At 39.6% G+C, this 21,778-nt stretch overlaps 1 protein-coding gene across 3 annotated transcripts in view; it reads left to right on the top strand.

Annotated features, from left to right (window-relative positions):
• LOC145996122 (transmembrane protein 198) overlaps nt 1-21,778 on the top strand; it is a 304,521-nt gene that overhangs the window by 229,682 nt on the left and 53,061 nt on the right. For all 3 annotated transcript variants that reach the window (XR_014442749.1, XM_083132401.1, XM_083132402.1), the window contains one exon: nt 2,685-2,885. Coding sequence is in view for 2 of the 3 variants with exons in the window: in XM_083132401.1 (XP_082988527.1) it covers nt 2,693-2,885 (193 nt within the window). In the remaining variant the exon portion in view is untranslated. The remainder of the gene's footprint in view (nt 1-2,684; nt 2,886-21,778) is intronic.

Here is a 21,778-nt window from a genome sequence, read left to right on the forward strand (position 1 = left end):
GTAACAGGGGTCCATTCCGTAAAAACGCCACAAGGTTGGGAGCATTTCATTGTCTAGTAGTGTACAGTATGCCTGTGACTTCATTGTGCCAAGAACAACCACCAGTGGTCCCACTAAATGATTCAAATTAGATACTAAATTAAGCACCATCATAGGTGCCCAATTACTTTTTGGTAGATAGTGTATATTTAGCGTCGCTTTGCTGACTCTTTGGCTAATAGCGACGATGAGAATGGGTGATTGGATGAAATTGATGAAGGGACACTCACAATAAACCAATATGTATATCTCATTTTCGCTTTGGTTTACCAGAATCAAACTTGTCGTACTGAATACCAGGGGTGCCCCCCCCAAGTCCTATGACGCACTCCCCCAAAACGTAGAATATTCGCCCCGCCCCCCCCCCTTTGTGCGGAATTATTTACTTTACTTATTTTGGTCAGATAAAATTGGCGGAACAATATAATACAGACATATTTAAGCAATGTATGTTTTATTTTACTACTTTAGGCTCACTTTCATGTTTAGTAACATAAAACGTACATAACTGCTCAGGCCACTACCATTGTTAGTGCACTGAATCTTAGTCTTCACAGTCTGTCTGCTCGACTAACCTTGTATTAATGCGAACAGCACGCCCTCCCTCCAAACCAAACCGATTCTAAAGACATAACAGGTGGTGTTTCATTTCAACCCTATCGCCGCGATCACCCACAGGTAGGTAGAAAGACTGTACATAATAACCAAAACTAAAAATCAATAACAAGTCAATCAAACTAAACAATCCCCCACATTTTTGTGTGAAGATATACAGGGTGTTCCAGAAATAGGTGGCATAACTTCAGGAGAGTGTTCCTTACATGTAAACAATGAAAAATGTTTATATGAACATAGGTCCGGAAATGTTTTGGCCCACTCAGCATGTACCACTCATCAAATACCTGGTTGTGTTGCAGGAAACCACCTGTGGAAGATAGATAAATTACAGTGAACACATGTTATGATAGCCTATAACTCGGAAACCAAACATTTCCGGACCTATGTTCATATAAACTTTTTTCATTGTTAACATGTAGGGAACACGCTCCTGAAGTTATGCCACCTATTTCTGGGACACCCTGTATAGAATTGGTATACAATTTTGCCCCCCCCCCCAAATTCCCATGACGCAGGCGCGTCATAAACCTCCCTGTGGCCACCCCTGCTGAATACTCAATTCAAATTTGGAGATTAGGAATATATAAAGAAAGATGTTCCATGCCAACACACAAATCAATTGTAACAAAACCTGATAACTGCAACAGTAAGTGCTGTTTTATTATTTACATATCCCAAAACTACATGACAAATTTGCTTTAAAATTATTAATTCTGCACTATTTAATGTTTTCAGATTCAATTGTTAATTGAGCAGTGTCGAAAATATGCTTTAAAAGACATTTAATAAAAAAAATGGGAATCTTAATGCGCATTTTGGCATTTTAAATTCATCTGCCATATTCAGCACATGTATGGACACATGAACAGAAATTTTGATTGATTTGGCTTATTTTGCTTCGCTTTTCTACCACTTTTGGCTAATCGCGAAGATGAGGATGAGTGATGATGAAGTTGATAATGGGACACTCGCAAAGAAATTCGATCCCGGGACCTCTGGCATCGCTGTGCTAACCACTCAGCTGTGGAGGTTGGCCGCAGAACCAAACGTATGCCAATTGACACAAATATGTTGACTACAGTAACACAATAATGCCCAAAAACTGCTAATGATCTATTTTTGCTGCATCAAAATGCACATATAAAAGGGTACTTTTATCAGCTGGCTGTACTGCGAGAGCATTGACACAGAGAACATCAGACACAATCATTTCCAAGAAACCAAAAGCACACGTTTGACCGTACTAATTGTACCATAGGCGTATTTTAAGGTTTATGAAAATTTACAAGATAATGGTAGTTTTTGTTAACAAAATAGTACTGGATGATATTTTTATGGGCTTGAAAACTTTTCGATTCTGCCCCCCGAAAGTCAAGCTCGAAGTTGGAATCTGCCCCCCCCCCCTCCCCAAAGTTACGCCTATGAATTGAATCAACAAAACTGATGAATTTTGAGTTCTGTGTGTGAATTCGCCCTATAATGTGTTTTTTCGAGTTGAAGATATTTCGAGGTAGGCTGAAGCCCGACAGACCCCCTTTAAATAAGCCACCGATGACAATAATAATGTTAACTAGACTAAGACTAGCCCTAAGTTATCTACCATCCTAGGCGCCGACTTTGTGGGGGGGGGGCAGGGGGGTCTGTCCTCACAAAACTCACACAGAGGGGATTCATTTTATATATTTATACACACAAAATATTGTTTATGGCAACCGTTGGCGCCTCTGTCTGCCTTATTAGTGTAGCCAACTTGTCGTCCTTTTGATTTTACCCTGAAAGAGTAGTAATGCACCTATCGAGGCTATTCTATGCAGTGTTTTCCTGTATTTTGACCATACATGAGTTGAGTGACCTCATACAGCTGTGACTTTTATCATAGTCCTAGTTCTTGTACGATTAATTTGAGCACCTGAGTTCTATAATGAGTCATGCATTACGTCACTTAAAACTGTGAAAAGAATACTGTTCAGTGTTTATGCATGTATTGTTCTTAGCACAACTGACAATGTCCTTTTCTTTTCCCCAAGCACTCGCCATGTCCGGGTTCCAAACTGGACTGTTGGTGCCGACAGAACGCCCCAACAAGACGGGACTGGGGGTGGTTCCTGGGGGTGGGGCGATAGGCACCCCTACAGAAAGGTGCCGATACCTAGACTACAACTATGACATCGCCACGGCTATCATTTGCGGAATGTACCTCGTGTTCGGCGTCGTGTACAGTCTTTTCGGTAAGTAAAGTCTCTTGCGTGTGCTATTTACATGTTGAAATGAAAATTCCTTTTCAGCCCGTTCGTCTGGCAGTGTGTCAGGTCCTTGGTCTTTTGATTCATTGATTTGATTTTACTTCGCTTGTTGTGCAACTTTTGGCTAACTTTGAAGATGAGGATGAGTGATGATATGATGAAATTGATGAAGGGGCATTCACAGAGAACGACCATGCGCAGACCTGGATTCGAAACTGGAACCCCTGGCGTCGTAGCGCGCTGTGCTAACCACTCAGCCACGGAGGTCGGCCCTTTGTATTTTGTGAGGACGTAAATGCATCTTTTCTTCCCCACTGGCGTACGCAGGGATATAGCCCCACCGGAAATTTGAGAAAAAAAATGAAAGCAAGAACCAAGGAAGAATCAAAGTGGTAAATGAGCCACTCAAAAAAGACCCACGATTATAATATCCATATAGCTATATTATATAATATATATTTTATATGTAATATATTACGTATATAATATCAAACGAAGGTTAAAAATGGTAATTACGCCCTCTAGAGCGTAGCTATGTAATATACACCTTTACAATTCCAGCGTCTGTCCCCGCCGAAAAAAAATAGCGTACGCCAGTGATCCCCATACCGTCTACAAACTGATATATTGAGACTAACGAAGCTCTGGCAATTGAATCCACAGCTGAAATAACAATCTGCTCTGCTTTCCGTTTCGCCTTATTTATAACGCTGCTTTTTTTTGTTTTGTTTTTTTACAAGCCACGGCATGTGTACGTACAGCCAACCGCAGATTAAATAGGAGGAAAATAAGTTTGCAATGCTGCGAACACCGAGGCATCCTTGATAAGACGCTTGAGGAACGTCGAGTAAACTTTCCTGAAAAGCACAACTCCAGTATCGAAGGTCATGCTACACGTGGATTGGCAACTTTCGGGAGCATGCTGCCTGTCTACACAATTCTCCCCAAATGCCTGTTTGAAGATGGATCTTCTGCTCGCATTTTATTTTTCAAATGTAGTTTTGACAGTGTAGTCATTTTACAATTATTTTTATTTGTGTGGGGCGTTACCCCCACACCCCCTATACGCCTTCATGGCGTGGTGCTATGCACAGGGGAACACTTTTTTACCTTATTTTATTTTGCTTTTATATCACTTTTATAATTAATATGAAGACACACTTAAAAAAAGAGAGATTGCCAGACCAGGACTCGAACCCGGATCCTAAAGCGGATAGGTTGGGAAAGACCGTCAATAACTCCGGGCCATGAACTGGCTTATAAACTACGTCAGCTTCTTTGTAATTGCTCAACAGTATTTTTTTCTGTTCATGCCTAATACCTGCTTTCGGACACTTAATTTATAAGTGACACACTTCGTTCGGTGGGGACAAGCCACGTATTGTTTGAGAGGAGGGACACATCTCGTTCATATACCAGATACAATCATGGCCTATACTTGAAATGTGACGTGCTAAACACTACTTTCGGAGATCAGTTGGACATGGCAATTTTGATATACAAGTTGCATTTTCTCTACTTAGATCCATTATGTCCCAATTTTATCCTAATAGATAATCACGCAACAACGCAAAATGTTTCAATTGACTCGAATTCACAATGATTAATATATGTATATGTATACATTTTTTAAATGCAAAATCTAGGTGACGAAAATATGCCTCTACACGAAATGAAAATGCAATATTCATTCAATACTCTAAAAATGCTAACCAAAGCAGACTTTATTATACTGTATATCATTAATAACACTACACACGTAACATTTCCATCCTCGAACAGGGTTTCCTTCGGAGTAAGATTCACAAGGCTTAATAGAATTATCATTCACTACCGAGCAATAGCTATGAATATTAGATAATCCTGAAATGAGAGGTTAGTGTTCACCATAAGAGAGCTGCAGCAGGTAAAACAAAATACATATGTAAGGAAGAGGTGTGAAAGTGTAAGGTTTCTATGTGAAAATTGACTGAGCGGTAGCATTAGACGATTTTACGTGAGGGGTCCAAGGTTCGAATACCGGTCTGGGCATTGGTGTTCTTTATTAATGTTCTATTTATCATATCTTCATCGTCGCGGTTGCCCCAAAGTGGCAGAAAAGCGACGCTAAATAACAAAAATAAAAATATATGTGAAAATTAAAAGGTGAATGAAGAGCTGATAGGTAAAATATATTTCATGAGCAATGTTCGATAGAAGTTCTGTTAAGATGTAGCAAGCAAATAGGGAAGTTGTGTGAAGGATTGAAGATAAGCTTCTATCACATTTAATCTAAGCTCACACGAAGAGCTAGAGCAATGCAAGGCACATAAAGCACTTAATTATTGGGGAAAACAATGAATTTCAAGGCTGCAAATTTCTGCAAATGTCAAGAATTTGAACTCTCAAAATAGTAATTCTTATGTGACGAATAGTATCATATTGTAAGAATATGCGTATTGTTGCTTTTCGAAATTATTTTCGTTGTTACCATTCTTGAGGCGACATTCTTGCGACAAGTTCTTAATTAGTTTGGGTTTTTGTTTCAAGTCCATTTTATGCGCAGGTAGGCTAAACGGAACTGGGCCTACAGTTTAAAGTGGGACCCAAACCTTTATGTGTCTCCACCGGGTATGGAACCCAGGGCCCCTTGATTGCAAGGCTTGACGTTATCACTACGTCATCGTGAAGGTCCTCCGTAATAGGTTACATCTGCATGAATTAACATATATTTATTTTAAACATATTTCTCACACTAAATAGAGTTCGCTATCACCACAGACTGGAAATTAGTTTTTTTGCGAAAATACTAGGAATACCTATCGTTGCTATTGATTGACGAAACAACAATGCTTCAAACTCGGAAGCCGATACCGACGCTTATATTTTTGTTATTTCACGCAATTGTTCTGCCATTCTCCGTTAATTGCAATGATAAAGATTCAATATGTAAGGTGGAGGTGGGATGAAGATCATGTTCTAAACCCAGCTCTTCGACTTTGAAGCGCGTTACGCTAACCAATTTGCCACGGGGTTGGCTTTTTCGCGTATGTCAGTTCATCAAATCAATCTATTCGTCATTCAAATTCCAGAGGTAGCAAAACAATGTAAAATAACGAAAACAATAACATATACACTTATCATCACCCACACACAAACCTCTTCTGGCATTCGTTTTGCAGAATGGCCTTGGGGATTAAAGATCCTCCATTTCCTGGTTCAGCTCGAGACAAATCAGGTGCCTTATCAAAGCTACCCTGAAGCCCGCAGGGTTTCTAACCCACTTTGCCGTTGTTTGTACAAGTTTCTAACATCACTCAAAATCAAGCTGAACAATTAAAATTAGCTTAGTTTCCCTATTTGAAAATTACTTGATTATAATGTTGCATCGGATTTACTGTAGCAACTGTCACAATGTTTCAGGTGATATATTAAAAAACTAATAATAATAATAAATCGTAACTACTTACTTTTTCTCCAGCGTTAAAAAAACTAAATTTAAAAAAGAAAAGAGAAATTAGTCTTTCTTTTGTTTTGATGTCAATGCCGTTGCTTCTTTTGACGCAGCAACAGTGTCATCTTTTGTCAGAAAAACGTAACTGCACGAGAACATGTGGGTCAGAAGACCCACATCTTTTGTAGTCTTATCGTGGATTCTGGTTGCAGCTGAATGGGAAATATATATATATTTGGAAAATGAACATCCTGAAGGATAATTCATGATAAGGGGACCTCGGTTGTGGCAGTTTAGGGAAAGAGGCGACGAATTTCTCCAGAACGAATCTCGGATGGCGTCAGATGGCAGTTACTGAAGCACAGCGATAGAAAATTAAATAACACATGAGACTGCCACAGCGAACAAAGACAGGCAGCGAATAAGCGGACAGATGGCAGCATGATCGGCTATATTTTTCAAGTTCGTACCTGCAACAGTTTTCTTTGCAGGTCACGTGAACCTTACATTGATCCATAATGCCATGTGATCCGTAATGCCCTTTTCTACCCTACTCTTTGGTATTTCAGCAAACTTCTTCATTCGTAGGGCTCGGAAATTGATGACCCAAGAATCTCCAAAAATTACCTACAGAATGACGTTAAAATTATTTAAAATATGACCTAAAATAATTTTCGCTTTTAAAGTTAAAACTTGATTTTTCGTCAATTACAAGAGAGGAGTGTAATTTAAACTACTGTAGCAAAAGGAAAAAAAAAGGGTGCTATTTATTTTATTTTTACATAAAATTCACCACATTTTTTCTGTATAAGTAATTCACCTTTTAGAGTGGACATGCACGATACAGTAATCGGTCTGCATCTGAAAATATAGATATTGTTGTGTTACGCGCGCCTGAAATTATAATTTCTTCGTGTGGCTAAAACCAGAGCAAGGGAACCTCAAAGTATTTCAAGTTTGCATTGACCATTTGTTCGATGAATGGTGTACATGTTAGGAAATTAAATATGGAAGTTATGCTAGCACATAGGCGGAGTTCTGGAGGGGCCAAGGGGGGGCCTGCATCTTTGTTATGAAGCCATACCGCAAATCTTGACGTTTGGCTTGATGGAATGTGCGGTAATTGCGCCTCAATACCAGGTAGTTCTTCCAAGTAGGCACTTGTGAGAGGACATTTTCTGCTATGAGGCGAATCCACATCTGGTTGCGTTACACAATGGGTCAAGAGAAATTGAACAGTTTAATAATCTTATACTCTGAATCGGATGTTGTTAAAACAACTAACTTAGACGATTTGATTGATGTGTACAGTTTGAAGAAAGAAAAACATAAAATGACTTTGTGTTGAGTCAACAGTTACTGTTGAGGCATCAAAAGAACCTTTTCATTTAATTTTTCTAAAATTTCTGAAGCTTACTATTGTACCGTAACTTTTTTTAAAGTAATACGAGTATTGTATTAATAAAAAAATAATGCAAAATGCAATAATCGTACTGTTTTGCTTCTTTTAAAACTGACGACCAATATACTAATTAATATTTGTTTACTTAAGCGAAGAAATTTAACATTTTCAAATCTAAAAGGCCTAAAAGTCAGTGATTTTAAGTTGTTGTTTTTTTAATTTCCGGGGGAAGGCCCCCGGCCCCTTATAAACTAGGTGATATTCAATAACCCTCAGGTACATCATATTCTTCTCCCAGAGTCTGCGCCCCCCCCCCCCCCAAGCAAATGCATGAAACAACAGGGAACGAGCAAAAGGAAACCTAAAAAATTCAACAAAAATGTTTATAGGATGTGTAAGTCTGATTTAGTGCTGTAGGCGTTTTCTTGGTTTCGCTTTCTTGGAAAACCTAATTCGATATGCATTTTGATTCTTCGAACACCCAGAAGAAGTTTATATTCTATCGAAAGGTTTCTAAAACTATGCCCGAGCGCATCTCACTGCGCAGGTAGCTATGACGCTGCGGCAAAGCTCCTCCCCGTCAACGATTTTCATTCTTCTGCGCAGGCCTTTGCGCATCCTTGTGAACTTATCATTTGCAACTGTTGATTGTATCGCGATTACTTTCAGAGAACACTGTCCTATTCTGAAACTTCGTACAAGACAATAAAGCTAAGTTTCGTTGCGTCGTATCAAAAAGTCGATCACTAGAAGCCATTGTGTGTCACAAAACAACAAATAAAGTATATAACTTTCTTTCCCGTCTTGTCTTCGTGTAATTTACAACACATTAGCATTCATGTGGAAAAATGAAGACTGTTGCGTGCAACCTACACTCTGTTGCTCAATATCGTTTCTTTCTTCGGCCTTCTGTCGTATTCCGGCCTCAAAAACAGATCGCTTTGTCCATTAGCACTGATTGACGCTTATTGATTTGGGAAGGACAGCTTCCCACTCGTACCGTCACGGTTGGGAAACAATAAAACTTACAGACAGAATGAAAGATGGCGCCATACTTTTATGGGACCTTAAAGAGAAATATTGTTGTGTGCATTTCCTATAAATTGGATAAATGGCAGAAATGGATTTTACAACCTTTTTCACCTGATTATTGAGGTGTGCACTAAGCACCGTAGACTCAGATTTTACTAGTTCTGAACACACATTTACATATTCTTTCCTGTATGTTTTCTTTGCTTGAAAATAAATATAGTTCACGATTCTTGTCATTCAAATTTCTCGTGTTTCCGTTCATCTACCAGTATTTTTTGTTATTTTACGTCGATTTGCACCCTTACCAGGGTAATTGTGACGATTAAAATGTGCAATAGGCCTCCAATAACGTTGTCGTATTGTATTGATTGATTGTAGCAGGTTATTTTACGTCGCTTTTCTGACACTTTCGGCTAATCGCGACAATTGTCGTATTTGCTTTATGAGTTCAGTAATCGGCTGGGGCAGAATCGAGTGGCAGGATTTCACTTCCCAATCCAGTCCCGATTAGCTTATCTGCTCATGATGTGGACTTGAAAACAAAAACTCATAGACGTACACCCAGTCACGATTATCGCCTGAAGTGAATTTAAAAACCAAACTTTCACTTGAGAAGTCGAGTTCGTGTTTTAAGTCCACTTTATGCACAGGAAGGCTAATCGGGACTGGACCTACAGTTTAAAGTGGGATCTGAACCACTTGTGCCTCCACCAGGTATCGAACCCGGGACCCCTTGATTACAAGGCGACGACGCTACCACTGCGCCATAGGGGAGGCCCCACACTTGAGAAGTCGATGATCAAAACGAGAGAACCATTCGTTACCTGAGATTTGAATTTATAAAATATAAAATCCTTCATTTCCGAGGGATTAGCCATTACACTATGTTGGCTGGGTTTATTACTTCATGGCAAACTATTTCAGTTTCACAGTGGACACTTACTTGAGGATAAAAACTGTCTGGATCAGTGGCGTGACCAAGGGGGGTTGGGGGGGTTATACCCCTTTGGCCCAGAGTTCCTAAATAAACGTCCAATGTACAGTAGGTAAATATGGCAAAGTTATGTCCGACTACGAAAAAAAGTATACATAATCCCCTTTCGAAAATCCTGAGAACTCTACTGGTCAGGATAGAAGAAGGTGATGGCTAAATGTATTAAGAAGGGGGGCATGTTGGCATTTACTAGGATTACAGAGAATTAAAATAGTGCACGGTTTCGGTAATTGCGATATTTTATTTGGAAAGAAGCGTCTGATAGAATCTCGTGTACGGTGGACTATAATATACGCACAAATATATTTTTTAAAAAATCATTACTAGTTATATTCACACAACATATTCCACTTAGCATGACTTATTCATGTTGGCGCCGGCCGACTGGTTATCACAACCTGCTACGACGCCAGGGGTCCTGGGTTCGAAAGCCGGTGTCCCTTCATTAATTTCAGTGTATCATCACTCATCCCCATCTTCGCGATTAGCCAAAAGTGGAAGAAAAGCGAAGTAAAATAGACCAAATCAATCAATTATTCATGTTGGATTTAGGGTGGCTGTTCAACCATAATTTTCCAGTTCTTCGACATGACAACGCTCCGCCCCACAAAGTCGGTGTATACAAGCATTCCGTCGCATGTTTAAACACTGCCGTATTTACATTCGCATCCGTCTCCAGAGTTCATGAAAACAGAAGTATTTCCACCCCTTTTTTTTTTTCAAAAACAACCGAAAGGGGTAAGTTTTTCAATTAATTTACCCGATGGGGTAAGAGAAAAGAGAACTTCCTGTTGGAGTTGTAGCTCAGGCTGGGGAGTCCCCTGGGATCCACTCGACAACCAATAAATTCCCCTGGAAATGAGACGGGCCTGCCCCACTTTCGTAATGAGAACGGGAAAGGGGAAAATTCCGCTGGCGAATGGGGATTTCGGAACGGGGGTCCGCTTTTAAAGAACAATGGGTTTCTCAAAGTCTTCACCTGAGCTCTATGTCGCGGAAGCTGACAAACGTAGTAGACAAGCTTAACCGTGACGAATTTACTCCGCGCACATCCCGAACTACTTTTTTTGTCGATAGATATCGCCCACAACTGGCCGTTTAATCGCCATGTTAGCGATAGAGTCCATTAGTGGTGACGTCACAAGCAGACGACGAGATGGAACCGAGTCTTCACAACGAGAGAACGTGTTTTCTTCCTATCCGATTCAATGCTATTTTCCTTCGGAAGGGGTAGCTTTCATTATTGTGACAGCTGTTATGAAACAAAATTATGATGCGTATCGTACATCAGTGGAAAGATGAGATTTCGGAGAATACGACTTTATATCACACATACCTTACAGAGGATAAGGTACAGAATAACCAGAGTAAGAAAATCGTGCATTTTCAAAACATTCCACTTCCGAGCACAGCCGAAGCCGACCCGAAGTTCACCGATCTGAAGTCGGCCACGCTGCCGCTATGGATGGCGGGAAACCGGCAGCCTCAGGCTACAGCGCCTAGAATAACGTAGTGTGGAAAACGGCATGCTTCTGCGCTCTCTGGCTGGTTCCACTCGAAAATGATCCGCTAGAGGCGCTGGTGTTGACCCCGGTGCTTGGTGTTCGACTGCTTATAATGGAAGTAAATGGAGTTTTCGCTGCAACGTCTGATTCTTTTACATGAAGCATTTCTATGAATGTGATAATTGCTATGATATTTGGTACAGTGGTCGCGAAGATATTAACGAACATTCTAGACAGTCGACCACGTCCTGTTATCGTCATACTTTCGTTAATAATACAGGAGAAAAAATACGCGTGGAATGTTCTTAGCAACTAAATTTTTGTGTATGGATTAGGTTCATTATTATTATCATCATCATCATTTTCTTTTAAAGATATACACACTGAAGCATTTGTATTTTTGATATTTACTGTCTCTTTTCTTCCGCTTTAAACTAATCGTGGCGATGATGATAATGATGATTCCATGAAACGACAAGGGGAACCCCACAAAACTTTCTTAGTTCCATCGACATGAGTGTAAGGCAACTTTCAAACCAATGGGACAAGCGACACGGGATGTTCACACTCTCACACTAGTGACACACACTTCCAGACTGTAAAACAGCATTCATTGCACATGAGGGTCCAAACAGCAAACTACACGTTCATATGGCGTATTCGCGTGCTACTTGTTACTTCGGTCGGAAAGCTCCTTAAAGGAAGGGTGCTGAGACCGAAGCGACGCGCTACAGGGGGAGTTCCCAACTAAGTGACAAGCGACATGGTGACTTCAGTCTATTTGCAAGCGTTGCTTGCGAACAACAGATAGGCGACACGATAAACCGCACATTACAACAACAGATCTAGGCGACACGATAAGCCACACGTGTCGCTTTTGCTTCGCTCAAACTGGGCCATTTCCTCAAATGTTTGCAACATGTTGCCGTGGTTTGTTGTTCGCGCATACGCGATGCAATGAGTGTCATGCTTTAGTGAGATTGCGCACCAAAGCGACAAGCGGCACGCGACACTTATCGCTTGAGGATTTCACCAACCGAACGCTGGCCTGTGCTTCCCGTCATGCCGCCACGATGTGAAATGTTGCTCTTGATTGGCTCCTTTCCAAGCAACATGTGTCACTTCGGTATGAAAGTTGCCTTGGACCGAATGACCCGTGTCGCTTTGGTGTGAAATCCTCGTATCGTTTGTCGCATGTCGCTTTGGTGTAAAATCTCCTTGAGGAAACGGTGCAGTCAGAGCTTTTGTCCCTACGGTTCGAAAGGCTGCATTGATTTCAGACTGCTCGCTTTCAAGAGACATTTGTGGTTTGTCGCGTCGGTATGAAATATCTCTCAGGATACTATTTATATTCTAATAACATAGAAAAATAAACTCTGATACACAGTCCAAGACCTGACGTCCGGAATCACATTGCGATGTTTCTTCTTGTGTTACGCATGCTATTTATTTATTAATTTTATTTTACTTTTCTTTCCAAATTAATGCCATTTCGTGACTGCAAATCACTCCACAAATATAACTGTTTCCATCAATTCGTTTACCGCCTTTCTAGAGAAACAAATCTACACAATATATTCCAAAAACTAACTAAGCCGCATTACTTTCATAACAAAATTAGCACCTGGGTCGATCGCACTGCCATCTACTTGTCATCCTCTCGGGGAACCAGTTTCTTGGGTCGTTTTCCACACTACGTTATTCAAGGCGCTGTACTCAGGCGATTACACCGACGACGCCCATTGGCTGAGATTTATTTTGGAGCATTCGCTTTACTCGATTTCCTACTCCATGTACGATGCACGTCACAATTTTGTTTCTTAACTGCTGTCACAATAATTAAAGCTACCCCTTCCGAAGGAAAATAGCATTGAATTGGATACGAAGAAAACACGTTCTCTCGTTGTGAAGACTCAAGCTCCAGCGCGTCGTCTGCTGTGACGTCACACTATTGGACTCCATTGGACCTAGAACGGTCACATGCTATTGGCTGCTGCGAGGAAAGTTGCACGGTAACAATCTCCATGCTCTCCTTGCGCATGCGCACCAGAACAGAAAGTGTTGTGGGCGGAGCCGTAATGTGTCAAAACTCGCTTTGACGTACGCATGTAGGTACTGAAAAATAAAGCGCGTCTACATCCCTCTTAATAACACTTTGCCAACGAATCACAACCCAATTTCGATTGTATATTCTAACTTTATTTAAAGACAATTGAATGAGCTCGAGTTTGGTTCTAGCCATGGAAGTCGAGCGTAAAACATCAAGGCAGGAAATGACGTCAGTGGTCATTATTGCGGTGCGGATTTTTGTCTATTCACCCCTTTGTATTAGAAATTAATATTGTATTGTTACATGAATAGGTAAAGAGACGGTATAAAAACAATGATATAACAGCGCATATTCATTATGTAGCTTACCTATAGTTAAGATAGGAATAATTTATATAAAAACAAGTGTTCTGGCAATGAAATTAATGTCAAATACATGAAGAATTGAATATTTATTGAATAACAAAAACAATGTTAGATGCTTATAATCCTCTACGTCTCTTGTTTCCCCTTTAATACTAAAGAAGTGAGACGAGGATTGTCTTATCGGCGCAGTGGAACGTAATGATCATATATTAGGTACTTAAATTATTCAATTTAAACTTAATATTCTTTAACACATAATCTTTATTACAAACAATATTATTTACTTATACTTTCCAAATTTAGTTAACTCAACAGAAATTTCTATGGATTATCTCCCAGTTAAAATAGTACAGTTCGTCCCATTTGATTGTCACCAGTCAGTAAGTAACGGCTACACGAGTCAGAGCCAACCGCAGTCCCGCCCAAAACCCCCACAGCCAACATGACCCGGAGCAATCGACCTAAAAAAATTTAAAACAAAAACAAATTCCTTTTCTTGCTCTTTTAAGAACTCAAAATAACTATTAACTTTAGATAAATTACACCCGGCCATGCTGGCCCCAAAAGGGTGATAGACGGTAATGCAGTATACTCAGCCTGTGTCCAGTTCGTCCAAAGTCTCTCTCAGTCGGCAAGGATCTGCCACGCTAAACTTTTCGCTCGTCCAGCACAGAAGCCCAGCCAATGGCATAACCTTCCTGAGTCACCTGTCTATTGAGTCTCAATACGTCATTCATGAGTAATATTACACTATGGGCTTACATGCTGTTTGAGAAAAGTAAAGTTTCTGATTAATATTTTATGCATATTATTATGAGTAGTAGTGTGTATAAATCTTTCTAATGTCATTCAAAGCTGTATGATCCCAATATAATCCTTGACTTTCAATACGTTCAGAGGAAATTAATAACCACTGATTATGCAACAAATGCTAAACAAGCATATTTTCATTATTTAATTTTAGTACTTGGTAAGCCTTTCGGTGTCCTTGTTCGTCACGTCGTGTTTTTTACTAAAATATAGACTGCCTTGGTCACCATATGTAGTGTTTTCTTCCTTTCTATGGCACGCTGTATCGTAACCTGCTATGAGTAAGAGATTACTAAACTTTCAAAAAGGCATTTTCTTCGCTGAGGAAACTTTTACAACAGTTATCTAACAAGAAGTCTATGTCCTGATGAAGAGTTTCAAGCATCGACACCCATTGAATTGTATATCGTCTTGTTTGCGCCTCGCGTAGTTAGCACCAATTCAATTACTGTCTCTTTAATTCTTCTTTGTTTCGTCTTCGGTGTCTGCAGAAGTGCTTTGTTTACATGATATTGGGACCCCTTGTGGTATTTCTGGAAATAGACGAGCAGTCTTTTGTTTCCAGGAGGGAGGAGGAGTTCCAGAGAGAGGTTTCTTGTGTTTATCCGTTCTTTCTCCGCGGCGGGGGCGATCCCTAGACTCGACACACTTTCCAAATTTAGAGCCCTCGATCTCTTGAACGGAAGAGAAGTAGCGGGTGCTGTCATGGATCAGGTGGTACCTTTCTTGGGAGCTCTTTCAGGACCCCTCTTTTCCCATCACGCACTTTTTTTCTCTCCCAGAGGCAAGATTTTGCGAAGCTATGAGAGATCCTGTTGGGATGAAAGTTCGCTTTCGTGACCGTTGTGCCCGTAATCGAAACTACAGGGTGATTCCGAAGTCGCGCTCCGATCATTCATAACATGGAAACCGGAATAGATATTCTCTTTAACTCTAGAGCACTAACCACGAGTAAAATATATTCACTCCCCAACTTTTTTGGTTGCTCCTTCCTTCCGTGGTGTTGAAGTGGCACCCACCCCCTCTCAGATATGCCAAAGGGAGGGCTTCGCGTCATCTACTGTCTCTGCACTACTTGCTCTGTTAATAGAATCTAGGGAGTAATTTTTACTCATAGGTAGAGTTGACGAGCAGTATCTTTGCGGGTGCCTTGGCTACTCCGCGCAGAGTGTGAGAGAGATACGTTTATGTAGTTGCCACCTAATCGCCCTTTGGGTGGTCGACAGCAAGGACACAACGCAAGGATAATGACGCGCAGCCGGTAGCTCCTCCCCCTTGCTACTGCGCAGCCGTGCTTGGGCAGGGTTCACCCGCAAAGATACAGCTCGTCAACTCTAGTGTGTGTAGAAAATGTGGTGGGTAAAATTTACTCCTGTTTAGCATTAAAGGTATGCATATTTGCGAGTCAAACTGACTCATGTTCAGTATGTATGACTGAATAATAGTAGCATTTTTATTACAAATTTACTGATATGGTATTGATTGATTGAGTTGTTGTTTTAAGTCCACTTTATGCACAGAAAGGGTAATCGGGACTTGACCTGCAGCTTAAAGTGGGATCCGAACTACTATGTGCCTCCACCGAGTAACGAACCCAGGCCCTCTTGATTACAAGGCGACGACGGGAGGCTAACCACATACTGTGTCAAGTGCAACAAGCGTATTTCTAGTTATCATGAAAGCAAAATTGGTCCAACATGCACCTGAATGTAAAACTATTCGCTTTTCCATTCTTTTATATTCATTTACATAACAACGTTTATATATATTTTTATAATAATTATTATTGTCATAAATAAATATTAGTAAATTATATTACTACATATTATGTAACTAAATTATGAATTCACATACCAAAATATAAAATTTTAGTTAATTCTGTGCTAAAAACATTAATAATAGAAGGTGAGTCATTTTTACTCATGGTTAGTAACCACTATAAGTAAAATAAGGTTAGTGTTCTAGGGTTAAATAGTTTTTCTCGAAGCAGGCCTCATCTCCAGGAAGGTATCAACTCAAGGCAAGCCCTGGCACCTACCGACCTGTTGGGTGAGAATGAAACAAGACTTTAAATATATTTTCCTGCTCCCCTCCAAAATAGGCAATAATTAGACTGGAGAGTACAATGAACTAGGATTCCTTGCATTAAACGGTAGAGATTTTGAATTCCTGGCAAGGTGGGCGAAACAAGAAAATTGCACCGGGCAATTTCAAATTCAAATGGAAAATTCCTTTCGAATTTGTTTGGGGTGAAGGGTTAAAGGCAGAGGAAGTTCAATAATTTGCACCTATATAAATTCTGCACTGTAAGACTTGCGTAACATGATACTTCACCTTCGTGCTATTAAATAAGTAAGGGCTATATTCAAAGGTAGTTAAGAAAATTTCGGTAAATTTTAGTGAACGGGAATTCGGTGTGTTAATAATATGATGTGATATTATCAAATTTGGGAAGAAAAAACATTATTTTTAACTAAGCTGCCTTGGAGCACGAAAAATTAAATTCATAAAATGATTTAAAAATTACATTTACTAGAGTTATCGTGGTCACAAAATTAAAAACTTACCCTCTTTTGATCCTACTTCTTCTCGGGGGGCTCTTAAGTTACGCAGTGTATTTCGTTCCATAAACCCTGAAACTGGTAACCTATACACAGAGCTGTGAGGAAGGCACGTATCTAGAAATATGTTTCGGGTGGTGAGGGGGGCGAACCAAGTGTCTCAGGAATAATAATAATAATGTTTAAATTAAAATAATTATATTAAATCAAATTAATACTAATTACAATACATAAATTAATATAATATTATTATTACACAAATAGGTAAAAATACTGTGTAAGAATGGAGATATAACAGCGCATATTCAGTACTTAGCTTACCTGTAGTTAAGATCGGAATAATTTACATAAAAACAAGTGCCCTGGCAATGAAATTAATGTGAAATAGATGAATAATTGAATATATATCGAATAACAAAAATGATGTTACATGTAGCCTAGTTGGAGAAAAGTAAGTTACTGATTAATATTTTATGCATATTATTTTGAGTAGTAGTGTACATAAATCTTCTTTGTAATGTCATTAAAAGCCGTATGACGCCAATGTAATCCTTGCCTTCTAAAACGTTGAGGAAATTAATAACCATCGATTATGCAACAAATGTTAGTATTTCAATTACTTAATTTTAGTGCTTGGTAAGTCTTTCGGGGGTCCGGACCCCTGGATCCCCCCTAAATATGTCCTTCAAAGCCGTATGATCCCAATATAATCCTTGTCTTCCAATAAGTCCAGAGGAAATTATACAACAAATACTAAACTAGTATATTTTCATTATTTAATTTTCGTACTTAATAAGTCTTTCGGATGGGGAGGGGGAGGGTCCGGACCCCCTACATACGTCCTTCGTGTCCTTCAAAGCCATATGATCCTAACATAATCCTTGTTTTCCAATAAGTTCAGAGGAAATTATAGCTTCAGCAAATGCTAAACGAATATATTTTTCATTATTTAATGTTAGTACTTGATAAGTAAGTTTCGGCGGCTCCGGACCCCCCTAAATACGTCCTTGCTTTGAGGATATGAAAAGCATACTTACATTGGCCTTTTGGGTGATCGGGGCTACTATCATAGACAAATGGCGCCAGTCTAGACACTACATACAGAGGCATGGCGCATGGTCGTCGGGAAGGGGCCTCCTCCAACCGGTCCGTCGAACTCCCTCCCCCTGGAAATTATCATGGTTGATTTCAAGTTACGCAAATACATTGTCATTTTTATTGTTAAAAGCAGAAATAAAATTCAATGAGTTGGTATTCGAATAGAGCAACGAAATTAAATCTACAATATTGAAGATAAATTCAGGAACCAGTCTATGTTTTCATGTATTACCTTTTAAACAAAAGAATAAAAGGTTTCGGTTTTCAAAATTCCAAAAACTAGAGTTTTATATGAGCGGTTGTGACTGTCATTCTCCATAACTCACACAATTTCATTGTAATGCTAAAAATGTTTGGAAAGAAGGATGACATTTCGTTATCACTGTCGCTGTTTTAAAATGTAATATTATTATAGGATATAGATATTATACATATGCAACTCGTAAGTTTAATTCTGTCTTTTATTTATTACAAGAATTTGTAGATTTTGTGCTTAATGCAAATTTAAAAACCTAACAGAAACACAGTCACAGAACATAAACACTATGACTAATATTTCTCCATAACTTTTAAACCTATTTCTAGAACAAGGTGTGCAAAAATTAATAACAATATAGAATAACCATGCATTTTCGTTACTACATGAAATGTAAAGAATAAAAAATAAAATAAAAAAAGTTGTCCTCGATATTTAATCATCTGTGGATCGAGTAGAAGTCTCTCACCAACGATATAATAATAATAATGTTTATTTTTATTAATTTATTATATTATTATTTCTACTATTCAATTTTTATCAACGACGTAACCCCCATGGATACAGGCATTATTTTACGAACACTATTTACCCTTACATTTGCGAAATTGCACAGCTATATGTGATTGTTAAACTGTATTTGCTTTTGCTTTGTGTTTGCATATTTCTTAATGTTATTAACCCTTGAATTACATTGTCGTGACAGTTTGGCTCTCGGGAATCACCTGTTGTTTTCAGGTGGGATCAGGCAAGAAAGACGGGCCAGGTGTGTGGGGGGTTGAGGGGAGTTGTTGGAAGCACTTAACGTAATGAAACATCAGTCTGTGGGGAATGGCCACTTGCAGAAATGGCCTCTTCTGTCCCCCTGTCCCATTCCCTCTGAATGTTTCAGAAGGGGAAATTCTCTGGAGTTCTTTCAGATTGTTGCCCTGAAACAAAAGAAAGCTTCTTTTACATTTCCTTAAAAATAGCTTGTGAAAATGTGCCCGCAGTTTCGGTAAGATTCTTGGAGCACAAAACTCACTGAGGGAAGCGGAAGCATCATACATGTAGTTGTATTGTACACGTTTAACATCAAGGAACGAGAAGCATGCTTCATCAAATCATGTTTCTCTGCGTTCTAAGATATATATTTTTAGGATTAATTTCCTCCATGTTCCTTTCTGTACAGTCATGGGTAAAAATACTTCCCCATAGAGCCTTAATACCAGTAGTTTTAAGGGGAAGTATTTCTTTCCAAGACTATACATAAAATCTTTTAACATAAATCCTTGCACGTTATGCCATGTGCACATTCGATGTGCGTTTCGGGCTGCTTGCCTGCAAGGATATATTGGTTCATTCACATCAATCAGGCTGGACTGTTAGTTTAAAACAGGATCCTAACCAGTATGTGCCTCTATCGGGTATCGAACTCGGGATTCCTTGATTACAAGGCAATGATGTTACCACTACGCCATCTGGAGGCCCACCGGAATTTCCTTGAATTCTGGAAATTATGCGCGAATTATTGGCTCCGGGAATTATGCGTGAATTCTAAGTTTTTTCTCTGTAGGCTCACTTACAACGGCGCCCTCAGTTTTTTCGTAGCGGAAGCAAAGCCATGGAAACTTTTTTATTATTATTATTATTAGTGCTATGATTTTGTTATTATTATTAGTTACTACTAGTACTACTTCTTCTTATGGCGCTACAGTCCTTGGCCTCCTCTGTGATTTGTCTCCATCTATCTCCACCTTTTGCCACAACTTTCCAATTTATATACATTTTCCGAACATCCTCATCCACTCCATCCACCCATCTTAATTTAGGCCTTCCTCGCTTCCTCTGTCCACCTGGGCTATCCAACATCACTCTCTTTGCAGGGTCACTATCACTCATGCAAATCACATAACCTGCCCATTTTAACCTTGCCGCGTTTATTACACCAATAACTGTAGGTTCTTGATATAAGTCGTATAGACCTCCTTATTCAATCGTTTTCTTCATTTTCCATTCTCACATACTGGTCCCAATATTCTTCTTAATATATTTCTTTCGAAGGTCTCTACCAGCTGTTCATCTTTCCTTGAACTGATACAAGTTTCCGCAGCATAGGTCAATACAGGTCTTATCAGTGTCTTGTAAAGTGTTAACTTAGTTGTTCTGGGCAATATTGTGCTCTTAAAATGTATCTGTAGTCCGTAATAGGCCCTATTCGCTGCTTTAAGTCGTGCCTGTACTTCCTCCTGCGACTCATTCTCGTATGTCACAACAGAACCCAAGTAGATAAAGGAATCCACTACTACAGTCCAGCAGAATTAACTTGAGAGAAATGGCCGCTCTGTGAGTGATGCAACTGCGCTCGAATTGGCTAGAGCCGGGGACTTCCCGCTGTAACGGGCCAATGGAAACTCTACGAGTTTCCATTGGCCCGTTACAGCGGGAAGTCCCCGGCTCTAGCCAATTCGAGCGCAGTTGCATCACTCACAGAGCGGCCATTTCTCTCAAGTTAATTCTGCTGGACTGTACTACTATTACTGCTTTGCAAATTATAAAATTAAAATTGAATTGAAAACACTTTGGCGTTATATACAAGTTCAGACTCGAGTCAACTATTTAGATAGAAACAAGATTCGCCTCGCTTCCTTTCAATAAACATTTATCACTTTGCGAACGAACAGTTATTTGTCCTTTTCTATTTTTTCACAATGCACAGATACCAATCAGAGTTAGAGACCACTTAATCTACTGTCCTTCATGGTATCTCTGGTCCATGTTTTTACGTGCCGAAGGGTACTGTAAAATAACAACAATAATAATAGTTGCCGCAACTTACGATCTGTAAGTCGCAGAAAACAATATTTTTGTTCTAAAATATCGCTACATTAATTGTTTCCGGAAATCTGGGGGGGGGGCTTGATCACTTATCCTCATCGTCACGATTATCCAAAGCGGCGTCTAATAACAAAATTACAAATAGCTCGACATCGCTATTTCGTCATCGCATCCTCATCGTTGCGATCCACACAAGATGTAGAAAAGCGACGTAACGTAACGAGAATTACAGATAAACCGCAAGGCACAGGCTACTGGCATTTCAGTATTTTCTTCTCTTGGTGAATATGGAGTGAGGTGTCGATGAAGCTTAGAAGACGATGTCAACGCTTAATTTCAACATTTTGCTTGTTTCAAAACGCGCTGAGGTGTGAAACAGGATCTATTGTTGAGTCAGCGGCGCTTAAATGTTTAAAGCGCTTCGGGAAAACATTGAAGAAAGAAAAGTCGCAGTTTTGTTAAATCCACCCGGACGATCGTGAATTCGTTCCTCGGCTCCGACGGAAAAATCCCCGAGCGAGATTTTCGCTTCGAAGAGGATGGAATCCGTCAATA

Source organism: Lepisma saccharinum, chromosome 12, assembly GCF_977018435.1.
Source record: "Lepisma saccharinum chromosome 12, izLepSacc3.1, whole genome shotgun sequence".
In the NCBI taxonomy this organism is placed as follows: domain Eukaryota; kingdom Metazoa; phylum Arthropoda; class Insecta; order Zygentoma; family Lepismatidae; genus Lepisma; species Lepisma saccharinum.